The sequence below is a fragment of the Somniosus microcephalus genome, chromosome 8, assembly GCF_052327205.1.
Source record: "Somniosus microcephalus isolate GS21.2 chromosome 8, FLI_Smic_1.0, whole genome shotgun sequence".
Lineage (NCBI taxonomy): Eukaryota > Metazoa > Chordata > Chondrichthyes > Squaliformes > Somniosidae > Somniosus > Somniosus microcephalus.
This window is the reverse complement of record NC_140994.1, coordinates 262,810,291-262,826,938: the sequence shown is the minus strand read 5'-3', so window position 1 is coordinate 262,826,938 and position 16,648 is coordinate 262,810,291. Positions and strand designations below refer to the sequence as shown.

The 16,648-nt window shown below is 46.8% G+C and overlaps 1 protein-coding gene across 2 annotated transcripts in view; it reads left to right on the top strand.

Annotated features, from left to right (window-relative positions):
* LOC147114360 (myozenin-2) overlaps positions 1-16,648 on the top strand; it is a 77,222-nt gene that overhangs the window by 30,098 nt on the left and 30,476 nt on the right. The window contains exons 5-6 of one of the 2 annotated variants that reach the window (XM_085996014.1): positions 7,823-8,006; positions 14,150-14,691. In XM_085996014.1, the coding sequence (XP_085852140.1) occupies positions 7,823-8,006; positions 14,150-14,336 (371 nt within the window). In that variant the 3' untranslated portion in view covers positions 14,337-14,691. Of the gene's footprint in view, positions 1-7,822; positions 8,007-14,149; positions 14,692-16,648 lie in introns of those variants that run through there. The other variant, XM_085996015.1, reaches the window with a different exon arrangement.

The following is a 16,648-nucleotide window of genomic DNA, read 5'->3' as shown; positions in this document are numbered from 1 at the left end:
TCCCTCTATGGCAAGTATATCCTTCCTTAGGTAAGGAGACCAAAACTGTACACAACACTCCAGGTGTGGTCTCACCAAGACCCTGTATAATTGCAGTAAGACTTCTTTACTCTTATACTCCAATCCTCTTGTAATAAAGGCCAACATACATAGAAACATAGCAACATAGAAGATAGGAGCAGGAGTAGGCCATTCGGCCCCTCGAGCCTGCTCCGCCATTTAATGAGATCATGGCTGATCATCCAAATTCAGTACCCTGTCCCTGCCTTCTCCCCATACCCCTTGATCCCTTTAGCCTTAAGAAATATATCCAACTCCTTCTTGAATATATTTAATGAATTGGCCTCTACTGCCTTCTGTGGTAGAGAATTCCACAGGTTCACCACTCTCTGGGTGAAGAAATTCCTCCTCATTTCTGTCCTAAAGGGCCTACCCCTTATCCTTAGACTGTGACCCCTGGTTCTGGATTCCCCGACCATCGGGAACATCCTCCCTGCATCTAGTCTGTCCAGTCCTGCCAGAACTTTATAAGTTTCAATGAGATCCCCTCTCATTCTTCTAAACTCCAGCGAGTACAAGCCCAATCGACCCAATCTCTCCTCATACGTCATTCCTGCCATCCCAGGTATCAGCCTGGTGAATCTTCGCTGAACTCCTTCCATGGCAAGAATATCCTTCCTCAGATAAGGCGACCAAAACTGCACACAATACTCAAGATGTGGTCTCACCAAGGCCCTGTACATCTGTGGCAAGACATCCTTGTTCCTGTACTCAAACCCTCTCACTATGAAGGCCAACATACCATTTGCCTTCTTAACCGCCTGCTGCACCTGCATGCTTACCTTCAGCGACTGATGCACAAGGACACCCAGGTCTCGTTGCACTTCACCTTCTCCCAATCTATTGCCATTCAGGTAATAATCTGCCTTCCTGTTTTTGACACCAAAGTGGATAACCTCACATTTATCCACGTTACATTGCATCTGCCATGCTTCTGCCCAATCACCCAACCTGTCCAAATCATCCTGTAGTTTCTTGGCATCCTCCTCACAGCACACACGTCCACCCAGCTTTGTGTCATCTGCAAATTTGGAGATATTACATCTAGTTCCCTTGTCTAGATCATTAATATATATTGTGAATAGCTGGGGTCCAAGGACCAATCCCTGCGGTACCCCACTAGTCACTGCCTGCCACTCGGAAAAAGACCCGTTTATTCCAACTCTTTGCTTTCTATCTGCCAACCAGTTCTCTATCCAAGTCAATACCTTGCCCCCAATCCCATGTGCCTTAACTTTACATGCTAATCTCTTATGTGGGACCTTATCGAAAGCCTTCTGAAAGTCCAAATGCACCACATCCACTGGTTCTCCCTTATCTATTTTACTAGTTACATCCTCAAAAAATTCCAGTAGATTAGTCAAGCATGATTTACCTTTTGTAAATCCATGTTGACTTTGTCCGATCCTGTCACTGTTTTCCAAGTGATCTGCTATTACATCTTTATAATGGACTCTAGCATTTTCCCCACTACCAATGTCAGGCTTACCGGTCTGTAATTCCCCGTTTTCTCTCTACCACCTTTTTTGAATATCACAGAAATCACAGAATCACAGAAACCCCACAGTGCAGATAGAGGCCATTTCGGCCCATCGAGCCTGCACCGACACATATTCCACCCGATCCCCGTAACCCCTACACCAACACATATCCCACCCTATCCCCGTAACCCCACGTATTTAATCCCCCTAACACGAAGGGTCAATTTATCATAGCCAATCAACCTAACCCGCACATCTTTGGACTGTGGGAGGAAACCGGAGCACCCGGAGAAAACCCACGCAAACACGGGGAGAATGTGCAAACTCCACACAGACAGTCACCCGAGGCCGGATTCGAACCCGGGTCCCTGGCGCTGTGAGGCAACAGTGCTAACCACTATGCCACCATGCCGAATAGTGGGGTAACATTAGCTACCCTCCAATCCATGGGTACTGTTCCAGATTCCATCGAATGTTGGAAGATGATCAGCAATGCATCTACTATTTCTAGGGCCACTTCCTTAAGTACCCTAGGATGTAGATTATCAGGCCCTGGGGATTTATCAGCCTTCAATCCCATCAATTTCCCTAACACCATTTCCCTACAAATACTGATTTCTTTCAGTTCCTCCCTTTCATCAGACCCTATGTTCCCCGACATTTCTGGTGGGTTATTTGTGTCCTCCTTTGTGAAGACAGAACCAAAATATGTATTTAATTGGTCTGCCATTTCTTTGTTCCCCATTATAAATTCCCCTGATTCTGACTGCAAGGGACCTACGCTTGACTTCACCAATCTTTTTCTCTTCACATATCTGTAAAAGCTTTTACAGTCAGTTTTTATGTTTCCTGCAAGCTTACTCTCATATTCTATTTTCCCTTTCTTAATTAATCCCTTTGTCCTCCTTTGTTGAATCCTAAACTGCTCCCAATCCTCTGGATTACTGCTTTTTCTAGCCAATTTATATGTCCTCTCCTTGGATCTTATGCTATCCCTAATTTCCCTTGTTAGCCACGGTTGAGTCACCTTTTTTGTTTTAGTTTTATGCCAAACTGGGATGAACAAATTCTGTAGTTCATCCATGCGGTCTTTGAATGTTTACCATTGCCTATCCACCGTTAACCCTTTGAGTGACCATTTGCTTTCCTAATTGCTTGCTGTAGCTGCATGTTAACTTTCAGTGATTCGTGTACAAGGACACCCAGGTCCCTCTGAACTCCAACATTTCCCAATCTCTCACCATTTAAAAAATACTCTGCTTTTCTATTTTTCCTACCAAAGTGGATAACTTCACATTTCTCCACATTATATTCCATTTGCCATGTTCTTGTCCATTCACTTAGCATGTCTATATCCCCTTGAAGCCTCCTTGCATCCTCCTCACAACTTACATTCCCACCCAGCTTTGTATCATCAGCAAACTTGGATATATTACATTTGGTCCCCTCATCCAAATCATTGATGAAGATTGTGAATAGCTGAGGCCCAAGCACTGATCCTTGCGATACCTCATTAGTTACCGCTTGCCAACCGGAAAATGACCCGTTTATTCCTACTCTCTGTTTTCTGTCCGATAACCAATCCTCAATCCATGCTAATATATTACCCCAATCCCATGAGCCCTAATTTTGTTTAATAACCTCTTGTGTGGCCATCAGGTCCAGGGGATTTATTGGCTTTCAGTCCCATTCATTTCTCCAGTACTATCTTTTTACTAATACTAATTTCTTTCAGTTTCTCATTCTCGACACAAAGTATTTGTTTAATTTCGCTGCCATTTCCTTATTCCTCATTATAATTTCTCCTGTCCCAGCCTGTAAGGGACCCACATTTACTTTCACTAATCTTTTCCTTTTTACATACCTGTAGAAGCTTTTGCATTTTGTTTTTATGTCTCTCGCTAGTTTACTCTCATATTCTATTTTCCCTTTCTTTATCAATTTCTTGTTCCTCCTTTGCTGAATTATAAAAATCTTCCAGTCCTCAGGTTTATTACTCTTTTTGGCAACATTATAAGCCGCTTCCTTTGATCTAATATTATCTTTAACTTCCCTTGTTAGCCACGGTTGGATCACTTTTCCTGTGGGTTTTTGTGCCTTAAAGGAATGTATATTTGTTGTAAATTATGTATTAATTCTTTAAATGCTAGCCATTGCTTCTCTACTGTCATACCTTTTTATTGTAGTTTCCCAATCTACCGTAGCCAACTTGCCCCTCATACCTACGTAGTTTGCTTTGTTTAGATTTAAGATCCTAGTTTCGGATTTAACTAAATCACTTTCAAACTCAATCTAAAATTCAATCATATTATGGTCACTCTTCCCTAAAGACCCCTTTACTACAAGGTTATTAATTAACCCTTTCTCATTGCACAATACTAGGTCTAAAATAGCCTGTTCCCTAGTTGATTCCACAACATACTGAACTATCTTGCATACATTCCATGAATTTGTCCTCCACACTATTACTGCAAATTTGGTTTGCCCAGTCTATATGTAGATTAAAGTCCCCCATGATTACTGTATTACCCTTGTTACATGCGCCTCTAATTTCCTGATTTATACTCTGCCCTACATTACACCTACTGTTTGGGGGCCTATAAACAATGTTTTCTGCCCCTTGCTGTTTCTCAGCTCCACCCAAACTGATTCTACTTGTTGATTTTCGGAGCTAAGATCCTTTCTCTCTACTGTCTTTATCCCACCTTTATTATCAGGGCTACCCCTCCTCCTTTTCTATTTTGCCGATCTCTTCTAAAAGTTAAGTATCCGGGAATATTTAGTTCCCAACCTTGGTCACATTGCAACCACGTGTCCATAATGACTATTAGATCAAACCTATTAATTTCTATCTGCGCTATTAATTTGTCTATTTTGTTGTGAATGCTTCGCGCATTCAGATATAGTGCCTTTAGCTTTGACTTATTTCTGTTTTTCCCTGATGTCACCTTAGTCACTGATGCCTTATTACCTTTGTTACTCTCTTTGTCCCTTCCTGACCAACTCTGCTTATTTTTACCCAGAACTCTACTCTGCTCTAGAGCCTTGACATTTCTCTCGCTGCTTTTAAATTTCCTAAATCCTCCCACCCCCTTCCTTCATTAGTTTAAAGCCCTGTCTTCTGCCCTAGTTATTCTGTTTGCCAGGACACTGGTCCCAGCCCAGTTTAAGTGGAGCCCGTCCCAACGGAGCAGCTCCCTCTTTCCCCTGTACTGGTGCCAGTGCCCCATGCACTGAAACCCCTTCCTCCCACACCACTCTGAGCCACGCATTTAAACCTCTAATCTGTTTGTCCCTATGTCAATTTGCACATGGCTCAGGTAACAATCCAGAGATTATTACCTGTGAGGTTCTGCTTTTTAATTTGGATCCTAGCTCCTCAAGCTCCCTCAGCAGAACCTCATTCCTAGTTTTACCTATTTCGTTGGTTCCTAAGTCGACCATGACAACTGGATCCTCCCCCTCCCACTCCAAGTTCTTCTCCAGCCGCGAGGAGATGTCTTTAACCCTGGCACCGGGCAGGCAACACAACTTTCGGAACACGGTCGCGGCTGCAGAGGACTGTATCTATCCCCTTGACTATACAGTCCCCTACCACAACTACATTCCCTTTCACTCCCCCCACTTGAATGGCCTCCTGCACCATGGTGCCGTGGTCAGCTTGCTCATCCATCCTGCAGGCTTTTCCCTCATCCACACAGGCAGCAAGAACCTCATACATGTTGGACAAGGGCAAAGGCTGAGGCTCCTCCAGCACTGCACCTGGGGTCCCCTTACCTGCCTGAGTTGCAGTCACACCCTCCTGTCCCTGACCACTAACCAGACCTGGACCACTACCCAACCTAAGGGGTGTGACTGCCTCCTGGATCAAAGTGTCCAGGTAACTCTCCCCATCCCTGATGCCCCGCAATGTCTGCACCTCAGACTCCAGCTCAACAACTCTGAGCTGAAGTTCCTCAAGATGCAGGCACTTACTGCAAACGTGGTTGTCCGGGATCACAATGCTCTCCACAAACTCCCCAATGCTGCAGTTGAGGCACACCGCCTGCACTGCCATCCCTATATGACCTTGTTTTATTTAATTAAATTTAATTAAATTTGTAATTAGGTAACTTAGTTTACAGAGTAGTTTCTTGACCACTTACTTGATCTAGATTAAGTTATGGGTACTGATATTAAATATCTACCTGTAACACAAAGCGCTACAAGTAGTGTAGGCAAAAAGCAGCAACTCCTTCCCCCTCTTCTCCGAATTCCCACTCTTTCCAAATTCCCAAATAAAACATTCTGTTTAAGTACACTGCATTTTAATCCCGCCCTGTGCAGACCGCTCTGTGCTCTGCAGACCTGTTTACTCTTATACTTTTATACTCTAGGAGCCTCACCCAATTTACAAGTGTTTTCTCAGCTCCCCTGGCTCCTGATGATTAGCGCTTATTCAAGACAAACACATACAGCTGACGGAGAGTTAACTGCCACTGGCAGGCAGCTTCTGTTAACTACAGTTTTTAAAGTTCTAAGTTAAAATCAAAATGTTAAACTAAATTTCTCTTTTTACATCTACTACTTATCCAATACTTACCAGAAATGCTCTCTCTTTCCAAATTCCCAAATAAAACACTCTGTTTAGTACACTCCATTTTAATCCCGCACTGTACATCTCGCTAAGGGGAAGCTAGATAAGCACATGAGGAAAGGAATAGAAGGATATGCGGATGGGGTGAGATGAAGAGGGGTGGGAGGAGGCTTGTGTGGAGCATAAACACCGGCACAGACTGGTTGGGCTGAATGGCCTGTTTCTGTGTTATAAACATGAGGTAATTCTATGTAAGATTCCTCTCTGGTTTCTCCTAAGCTCCAAATGTCGACATTTATTAGAGTCATACTGGCACAGGAAGAGGCCATTCGGACCATCGAGTCCGTGCCGGCTCTCTGTGGAGCAATCCAGTCAGTCCCATTCCCCCGCTCTATCCCCGTAGCCCTGCAAGTTTATTTCCCTCCAGTGCCTATCCAGTCTCCCCTTGAAAACATCGAGTGTCTCCGCTTCCACCACTTCCGTCGGCAGCGAGTTCCAGGTCCTCACCACTCGCTGCGTAAAAAAGTTTTTCCTCACGTCCCCCCTGCATCTCTTGCCCAAAACCTTAAACCTGTGTCCCCTAGTCCTTGTACCATCAACTAGTGGGAACAGCCTTTCCCCATCTAGCCTATCCAAACCTGTCATAATCTTGTACACCTCTATCAAATCACCCCTCAACCTCCTTTGCTCTAATGAAAACAAATCCAGCTTCTCCAACCTGTCCTTTTAGCTAAGATCCCCCATCCCCGGAACCATTCTGGTAAATCTCCTCTGCACCCTCTCAAGGGCCTTCACATCCTTCCTAAAGTGTGGTGACCAGAACTGGACGCAATACTCCAGTTGTGGCCTAACCAGCGCTTTATAAAGGTTCAGCATAACTTCTCTGCTTTTGTGCTCAACACCTCTATTTATGAAGCTCAAGATCCCATTTACTCAGCAAACACGGCAAAAGTGAAGGTTATATATAATTGAGCCTTAGAGGACAGGGATTGATCGAAGTGAGGAACAGAGCATTCTACAGGAAACTCTCTTTTAACCGGCACCCAAATAACCGGAACGCTCTGTTAACCGGCAAAATTCAGGAGTAGGTTCAGGTAAGTTTTACTTCATATTAGTGGCTGTTCCTGGATCTGTGGCTGTGTAACTGGGGTTCGTGCACTTGTTGCTAAGCAACAGGGACGCTTGGTCAGTGGCCGGAGTTCCTGCACATGTTGCTAAGCAACAGGGAAGCCTGGATTTGTTGCTGTGTACGGAGCTCTTGTACCTTTTAAACTATACCTCTCTGTAATCCGGACTTTTTGATAAACCGGTACCACACCGGTCCCGTTGGTGCCAGATAATAAAGAGTTTCCTGTACAACAACATGCATTCATACAGTGCCTGTAACGCAAATCAGACAAAAATTTGACACCGAGCCAAAGTAGCTGATATTAGGACAGGTGACCAAACGCTTGGTCAAAGAGGTTTTACGGAGCGTCTTAAAGGAGGGAGAGGCGGAGAGGTTTAGGGAGGGAATCCCAGAGCCTAGGACCCAGGCAGCTGAAGGCACAGCTGCCAATGGTGGGGGTGAAGGAAGTCGAGGATGCGCAAGAGACCAGAATTGGAGGAGCACAGAGGTTTGTAGGGCTGGAGGAGGTTGCAGATAGGGAGGGGGGCGAGGCTGTGGAGGGACGAGGTTTCATTGTTCTGTTTCCTCACCAAACAGGTTACTCCGGACCCTTGAAGGAAATCCCACCCGAGAAGTTCAACATCACAGCTGTCCCCAAGTCCTACCGGTCACCATGGGCTGAAGCATTGAGTGACCAGCCTAATCTCCTGGAAACCATGATCAACCAGCTGCCAGAGGTCCCGATCCAAGCTCAGTCACAAACGTACAGGTGCTTCAACAGGTAAACGCGATCTGCTTCTCAAAGGTGAAGCTTGGTGCTAGCAAAAAACTCCTGCAGACTCCTCCTTATGTGTCAGCCATGGCTCAGTGGGTAGTACCCTTGCCTTTGAGTCAGAATAATTAAAATTAAACAGATGATCTGGTCATTATCACATTGCTGTTTGTGGGAGCTTGCTGTGCGCAAATTGGTTGGCACGGTTCCCACATTACAACTATTACTACACTTCCCAAAAGTACCTCATTGGCTGTAAAGCGCTTTGGGACATCCTGAGGTCGCGAAAGGCGCTATATAAATGCAAGCCGTTCCTTCTTTCAATGCTCTTGTCATTTTTCAGAGCTCCACCTTAAATAAACTCTAACCCATCCTCCGCTTATGCCCTCCTCCACTAACCTGCCTCTCAAAGTGCTTCACACGGTGAATTAGTTTTGGAGAGCAGTGTTTTTTTTAAAATTCGCTCATGGGATGTGGGCGTCGCTGGCAAGGCCAGCATTTATTGCCCATGAGAAGGTGGGGGTGAGCCGCCTTCTTGAACCGCTGCAGTCCGTGTGGTGAAGGTGCTCCCAGTGCTGTTAGGGAGGGAGTTCCAGGATTTTGACCCAGCGACGATGAAGAATCGGCCGACATACTTCCAAGTCAGGATGGTGTGTGACTTGGAGGGGAACTTGGAGGTGGTGGTGTTCCCACGGTGCGCCGGTGGTGGAGGGAGTGAATGTTTAAGGTGGTGGATGGGGTGCCAATCAAGCGGGCTGCTTTGTCCTGGATGGTGTCGAGCTTCTTGAGTGTTGTTGGAGCTGCGCTCATCCAGGCAAGTGGAGAGTATTCCATCATACTCCTGACTTCTGCCTTATAGTTGGTGGAAAGGCTTTGGGGAGTCAGGAGGTGAGACACTCACCACAGAATACCAGCAGCAACATGTCAAACAACCATGAGATGAACGATGTGTTTTGTTGGTGATTTAGAATGAGGAAGAACATTGGACAAGGCACTACAGGCTCTTCAGCATCCACCACAATCATAGAGTCCTGCAGCAGAGAAGGAGGCCATTCAGCCCATCGTACCTGTGCCGGCTCTTTGAAAGAGCTATCCACTCTCCCCTGTTCTTTCCCCATAGCCCTTTTGAAGTATATATCCAATTCCCTTGCACAGAGTATATCCGATTTCAAAAACCCACTAATGCATTGCGTAAATATTGGTTAAAAAATGATTAGCAAAATATCTTGATTCCTGGGATGAGAGGGTTGTCCTATGAGAGATTGGGCCTATACTCGCTGAAGTTTAGAAGAATGAAAGGTGATCTCATTGAAACATATAAGATGCTAAGGGGGTTGACAGGGTCGATGCAGGGAGGCCGTTTCCCCCTGGCTGGAGAGTCTAGAACCAGGGGTCACAGTCTCAGGATAAGGGGTCGGCCATTTAAGACAGAGATGAGGAGGAATTTCTTCACTCAGAGGGTGGTGAATCTTTGGAAGTCTCTGCCCCAGAGGGCTGTGGATGATCAGTCGTTGAGTATATTCAAGGCTGAGATCGATAGATTTTTGGACTCTCAGGGAATCAAGGGATATGGAGATCGGGCGGGAAAGTGAAGTTGAGGTCAATGATCAGCCATGATCTTATTGAATGGCGGAGCAGCTGTATGGCCGACTCCTGCTCCTATTTCTTATGTTCTTATCTACAGTTAAGTATGAATATATGTAAATTAAATCACATAAGATGCAGTGATTCGCATAGATCCTATTCCAGATCTGCTGGTTGCTGACAGGCAATTTGTGCAGCGATAGTTTGAGTAATGAGAACTTGGGAGTTATTAGCCCTGCCTCCCTTTTCTATTTTAATCCCAAACTAGACACTCCATCCATTCTGGCTGACTGGCAGATCTTCAGCCCATTGGCAGACGCACGTAGTTGAATAAGCAAACTCTACAGATTTGCCTTGCCCCCTTATAGGGACATTGGACTATAGCAGCTTGGCTGGTTTGGCAGCACCGCTCACCTCTGCGCCAGAAGGTTGCGGGCTCGGGCACCTTGCTAGCAACTGGTCATGTCAGCTAGGCTGGCGATCCAGAGCAGGACCGAGGGAGTGCTGCACTGTCGGAGGTGCCGCCCTTTAGGTGAGATGTTAGTATCAGTCGAACAGATCCCACGGCACTAAAGAGCAGGGAGGAGTTCTCCCAGTGTCCTGGCCCAATATTTAATCCGTCGATCAACACCACCAAAAACGGATTATCTGATCACGTATCGCATGGCTGTTTCCGGGACCTTGTGTGTGTAGATCGACAGCCACATATACCTGTGGAACACTCTTATTAAAAAAAGTAATTCTTAGACAGTAAAGTGCTTTGGTACATCGAGGGTGAGGAGGGACAGGCACAATATATTTGCAAACGCTCCTTCTGCACACAGCGTAGGTGCAATATTTAAAGCTCTGATTTATTCTGGGACGGAGATGATTTCACAGTCCAGCAATGCGATGAATATATGATCCGAGGAAGACTACACCCACCGACATGTACCCATGGAATAAATAGAACGTCGACTCATTAATAACCCATTACTGAAGGTCTCTGCCTCAACAGGAAACAGCCTGCGCTCTGGTCAGACGGCACCTCGAGTATCGTGTCCAGTTCAAGTCTCCGGGAAAGTTGGGAGGGAATTCAGGAAGATTTCTGGATTGAACCCGAGGGCCAGCCTTCCTAGAATCATACAGCACAGGAGGAGGCCATTCGGCCCATCGTGCCTGTGCCAGCTCTTTTGAAAGAGCTCTCCAGGTAGTCCCACTCCCTCCCCATGCCCCTGTAAATTTCTCCTTTCCAACTATTTATCCAATTCCCTTTTGAAAGTTATTATTGAATCTGCTTCCACCGTCCTTTCAGGAAGTGCATTCCAGATCACAACAACTCGCTGCGTAAAAGAAAATTCTCATCTCCACCCCCACCCGGATCTTTTGCCAATTATCTTCAATCTGTGTCCTCTGGTTACTGACCCTCCTGCCACTGGAAACAGTTTCTCCTTATTTACTCTATCGAAACCCCTCATGATTTTGAACACCTCTAGTTAATCTCCCCTTAGCCTCTCTGCTTGAAGGAGAACAATCCCAGCTTCTCCAGATAACTGAAGTCCCTCATCCCGTGTCCCATTCTGGTCAATCGCCCCTTAACCTTCTCTGCTCTAAGGAGAACAACCCCAGCTTCTCCAGGTCACTGAAGTCCACCATCCCTGGTACCATTCCAGTAAATCTCCTCTGCACCCTCTCCAAGGCCTCGACATCCTTCCTGAAGAGCGGTGCCCAGAATTGGCCACAAGCCTCCAGCTGAGGTCCAACCAGTGATTTATAAAGGTTTAGCATAAATTCCTCGCTTCTGAGGAATGGTTGGAGTTACTTCAGGTTTTCAGCTTGGAAAGGAAGCAGTTGAGATGTGATCTTATAGAAGGGTATAAGATAATAAATGGGATGGAAAGGTAAATTTGGAATATTAAAGTAAATGTGGGAATAGCAGCAAGCGACATAGGTTCAAAACTAGTAAAAGGCAAAATTAGGACAGATACCAGGAAATTCTTAACACAAAGAGTGGTTAAGAAGGCATACGGGATACTTTCCTTTATTAGCCGAGGCATAGAATACAAGAGCAGGGAGGTTATACTTCAACTGTATAAAACACTAGTTAGGCCACAGCTAGAGTACTGCGTACAGTTCTGGTCACCACATTACAGGAAAGATGTGATTGCACTGGAGAGGGTGCAGAGGAGATTTACGAGGATGTTGCCGGGGCTGGAGAATTTTAGCTATGAGGAAAGATTGGATAGGCTGGGGTGGTTTTCCTTGGAACAGGGGAGGCTGAGGGGAGATTTAATTGAGGTGTATAAAATTATGAGGGGCCGAGACAGAGTGGATAGGAAGGACCTATTTCCCCTAGCAGAGGGGTCAATAACCAGGGGGCAGAGATTTAAAGTAATTGGTAGAAGGATTAGAGGGGAGTTGAGGAGAACTTTTTTCACCCAGAGGGTGGTGGGGGTCTGGAACTCACTGCCTGAAAGGGTGGTAGAGGCAGAAACCCTCATCACATTTAAACAGTACTTGGATATGTACTTGAAGTGCCGTAACCTACAGGGCTACGGACCAAGTGCTGGAAAGTGGGATTAGGCTGGATAGCTCTTTGTCGGGCGGCACAGGCGCGATGGACCGAATGGCCTCCTTCTGTGCTGTAAACTGCTGATTCTTTGACAAAGAGTGGTCAACACGTGGAATGGATTCATGCAATCATTTAATAAACAATTAGATGCTGCAGTGGGGGAGGGTCTCTGGATGGATGGCCAAAGATGGGTCGAATGGCCTACCTCATCCTTTATTACTTTGCGATCTACTGTGTCCCAGTCTTTCACATTAATCATAGAAAGTTACAGCACGGAAGGAGACCATTCGGCCCATCGTGTCCGTGCCGGCCGACAAAGAGCTCTCCAGCCTAATTCCACTTTCCAGCTCTTGGTCCGTAGCCCTGGAGGTTACGGCACTTCAAGTGCATATCCAAGAACTTTTTAAATGTGATGAGGGTTTCTGCCTCTCCCACCCTTTCAGGCAGTGAGTTCCAGACCCCCACCGCCCTCTGGGTGAAGACATTTCCCCTCAAATCCCCTCTAAACCTCCTACCAATTACTTTCAATCTATGCCCCCTGGTTGTTGACCCCTCTGCTAAGGGAAATATGTCCTTCCTATCCACTCTATCGAGGCCCCTCATAATTTTATACACCTCAATTAAATCCCCCCTCAGCCTCCTCTGTTCCAAAGAAAACAACCCCAGCCCATCCAATCTTTCCTCATAGCTAAAATTCCCCAGTCCTGGCAACATCCTCGTAAATCTCCTCTGTACCTTCTCCAGTGCAATCATATCCTTCCTGTAATGTGGTGACCAGAACTGTACGCAGTACTCTAGCTGTGGCCTAACTAGTGTTTTATACAGTTGAAGCATAACCCCCCTGCTCTTGTATTCTATGCCTCGGCTAATAAAGGCAAGCATTCCGTATGCCTTCTTAACCATTTTATCTACCCGTCCTGCTACCTTCAGGGATCTGTGGACCTGCACACCAAGGTCCCTTTGTTCCTTTACACTTCTCAGTGTCCTACCATTTAATGTGTATTCCTTCGTCTTGTTAGCCCTCCCCAAATGTATTACCTCACACTTCTCCGGATTGAATTCCATTTGCCACTGTTCTGCCCACCTGACCAGTCCATTGACATCTTCCTGCAGTTTACAGCTTTCTTCATTATCAACCACACAGCCGATTTTAGTATCATCTGCAAACTTCTTAATCATACCCCCTACATTCGAGTCTAAATCATTGAAATATACCACAAAAAGCAAGAGACCTAGTACTGAGCCCTGCAGAACCCCATTGGAAACAGCCTTCCAGTCACAAAAACACCCATCAACCATTACCCTTTGCTTCCTGCCTCAGACAATTTTGGATCCAACTTGCCACTTTGCCCTGGATCCCATGGACAAACTGTCGGAGGTGCCGTCTTTCGGATGAGACGTTAAACCAAGGCCCCCGTTTGCCCTCTCGGGTGGAGGTAAAAGATCCACTATTGGAAGAATTGGAAGCACTATTGGAAGAGCAGGGGAGTTCTCCCCGGTGTCCTGGGGCCAATATTTATCCCTCAACCAACACCACCAAAAAAAGAGACGATCTGGTCATCATCACATTGCTGTTTGTGGGAGCTTGCTGTGCACAAATGGCTGCTGCGTTTCCCACATTACTATATTTCAACCAACAACAACTTGTATTTATATAGCACCTTTAACGTAATAAATGTCTTAAGGCACTTCACAGGAGTGTTATAAAACAAAATTTGACACCGAGCCATACAAGGAGAAACAGGGCAAGTGACCAAAAGCTTGGTCAGTGCTGTAGGTTTTAAAGGAGCGTCTTAAAGGAGGGAAGAGAGGCGGAGAGGTTTAGGGAGGGAACGCCAGAGCTCGGGGCCCAGGCAACTGAAGGCACGGCCGCCAATGGTTGAGCGATTTCATTGGCTATGAAGCACTTTGGGATGTTCCGGGGTCGGGGAAAGGCGCAAGTTCGTTCGTTCTTTCTTTTGGAGTGCGCTTTGTGATTGTTCTTTTTAAAAAAAAATTAATTCCATCTTTTTCCTAGAGCTCCCATCCCGTTCGGCGGCCCTGGTGTTCACGGGAGGTTGCTGGAATTGCCGGGATACGAGCCCACAGAGATACAGGAGGAGCCCATCATGGTCGACACAGAGCGCTTCACAAACCGGCCCAGCTTCAACCGGCTGGCCCGGGGCTGGACCGGTCCTCCCCTCCCCGAATCCGTGGAATTGTGAGACAGCCAACGCCGCGAGGGAGGCTCCGCCAACAAAGGGGTCCCAAACTCTGGGGAGCCCGAAGCGCACCCAGCTAGCGAAAGAACACAAAGAGATCATTAACACAGCGGGTGGCAGAGAGGGGATGCGGAGGGTGGGGCTGCCCCTTGTAAGATTAAAGCTGAAATTTCCTTCATGGTGGGCTTAAAACGCGGCAGCTTCCCTTTAAATTCGTTCTGCACTGCGACATTTAAACGGGACTGAGTTGAACACAACTGCTTTACGCAGCTTGAACAGTCCTGCTCGTTAAATGTGAAGTCTTACACTGAAATTGTGAATCAGTTAAATACATTAAAGAAAAAAGTACTGGATACAAGGGATTCTCTTTTTTTTTTTTTACTGTGATCACATAAACATAGAAGATAGGAGGAGTAGGCCATTCGGCCCCTCGAGCATGCTCCGCCATTCAATGAGATCATGGCTGATCATCCAAATTCAGTACCCTGTCCCTGCTTTCTCCCCATATCACTTGATCCCTTTAGCCTTCAGAAATATATCCAACTCCTTCTTGAATATATTTAATGAATTGGCCTCCACTGCCTTCTGTGGTAGAGAATTCCACAGGTTCACCTCTCTCTGGATGAAGAAATTCCTCATCTCTGTCCTAAATGGCTTACCCCTTATCCTTAGACTGTGACCCCTGGTTCTGGACTCCCCGGCCATCGGGAACATCCTTCCTGCATCCAGTCTGTCCAGTCCTGTTAGAATTTTATAAGTTTCAATGAGATCCCCTCTCATTCTTCTAAACTCCAGCGAGTATCGACCCAATCTCTCCTCATACGTCATTCCTGCCATCCCAGGTATCAGTCTGGTGAATCTTCGCTGCACTCCCTCCATGGCAAGAACATCCTTCCTCAGCTAAGGCGACCAAAACTGCACACAATACTCAAGGTGTGGTCTCACCAAGGCCCTGTACAACTGCAGCAAGACATCCTTGTTCCTGTACTCGAATCCTCTCGCTACAAAGGCCAACATACCATTTGCCTTCTTAACCACCTGCATGCTTACCTTCAGCGACTGGTGCACAAGAACACCCAGGTCTCGTTGCACTTCCCCTTCTCCCAATCTATTGCCGTTCAGATAATAATCTGCCTTCCTGTTTTTGACACCAAAGTGGATAACCTCACATTTATCCACGTTATATTGCATCTGCCATGCTTCTGCCCAATCACCCAACCTGTCCAAATCATACTGGAGTTTCTCGGCATCCTCCTCACAGCACACACACCCACCCAGCTTTGTGTCGTCTGCAAACTTGGAGATATTACATCTAGTTCCCTCGTCCAGATCACATCGAATTTTACAGCACAGAAACAGGCCATTCGGCCCAACTGGTCCGTGCCGGTGTTTATGCTCCACACCTGCCTCCTCCCACCCCTCTTCATCTCACCCCATCCGCACAACCGTCTATTCCTTTCTCCCTCGTGTGTCTATCCAGCTTTCCCTTAAATGCATCTATTGAAAGTAAAGCTGGATCAGCAAACATTTGGCCTTTTAGTTACTTTAAAGACTCTTCTCACACATGGAGATACTTAAAAAAAAGTGTGATGGAAAGAGTGTGTAGAATTGCAAAAAAAAATAATTTCTCCCTCTTAAGAGGTGTCGATTTGTGCTGACGAGCTGCTTCGTAGGTACTGGTGGGACCTCTATTATCGCACCATTCACCCACCCCCCTCCTCCCCGCGAGTGCATACACTGAGCGTTGGCGGACAATTCGAACACGGGGCTGGGTGGGGGGGGGAAATCATGCCCTCGACCGGCAGCCGCACTCCATGGCCACAAACGGCGCAGTGAGCGGCGGCGAGGTCTGCAGAGCGCAGCCGAGCGGAAGCTGCTGGGTGGGTAGCCTGAGCCCAGCACGGGAGCAGCTCCCGTTCCAACCAGGAAGCAGCACCGCACCCGTGAAGCGGGCGCTCGCTATGGCACGGTCTTAGGGCCGGGCCAAGGCGAGGGACGCTAACCGCGGAGGAAGGGAGCTACTTATGCTCCGAGCATTAGGACTCTGGCAAGGCACAGAGCCCTCCCTCTACTACACCTTAAAAGTGTGCCCTCGAGCTCCCAAAACTCAGCAAAGCACCTCCTGCACGAGTGCCCAGATTTACACCCGGCTCTAAGCCAGCTGTGTCCCAACTAAGGTTCATTGGCCCCTGGGAACAGGAGGCCATTCGGCCCCTCGAGTCTGTTCCGTCATTCACTCAGCTCATGGCTGATCTGCACCTCAGCTCCATCTACCCGCCTTTGCTCCATATCCCTCGATACCCTTACCCAACAAA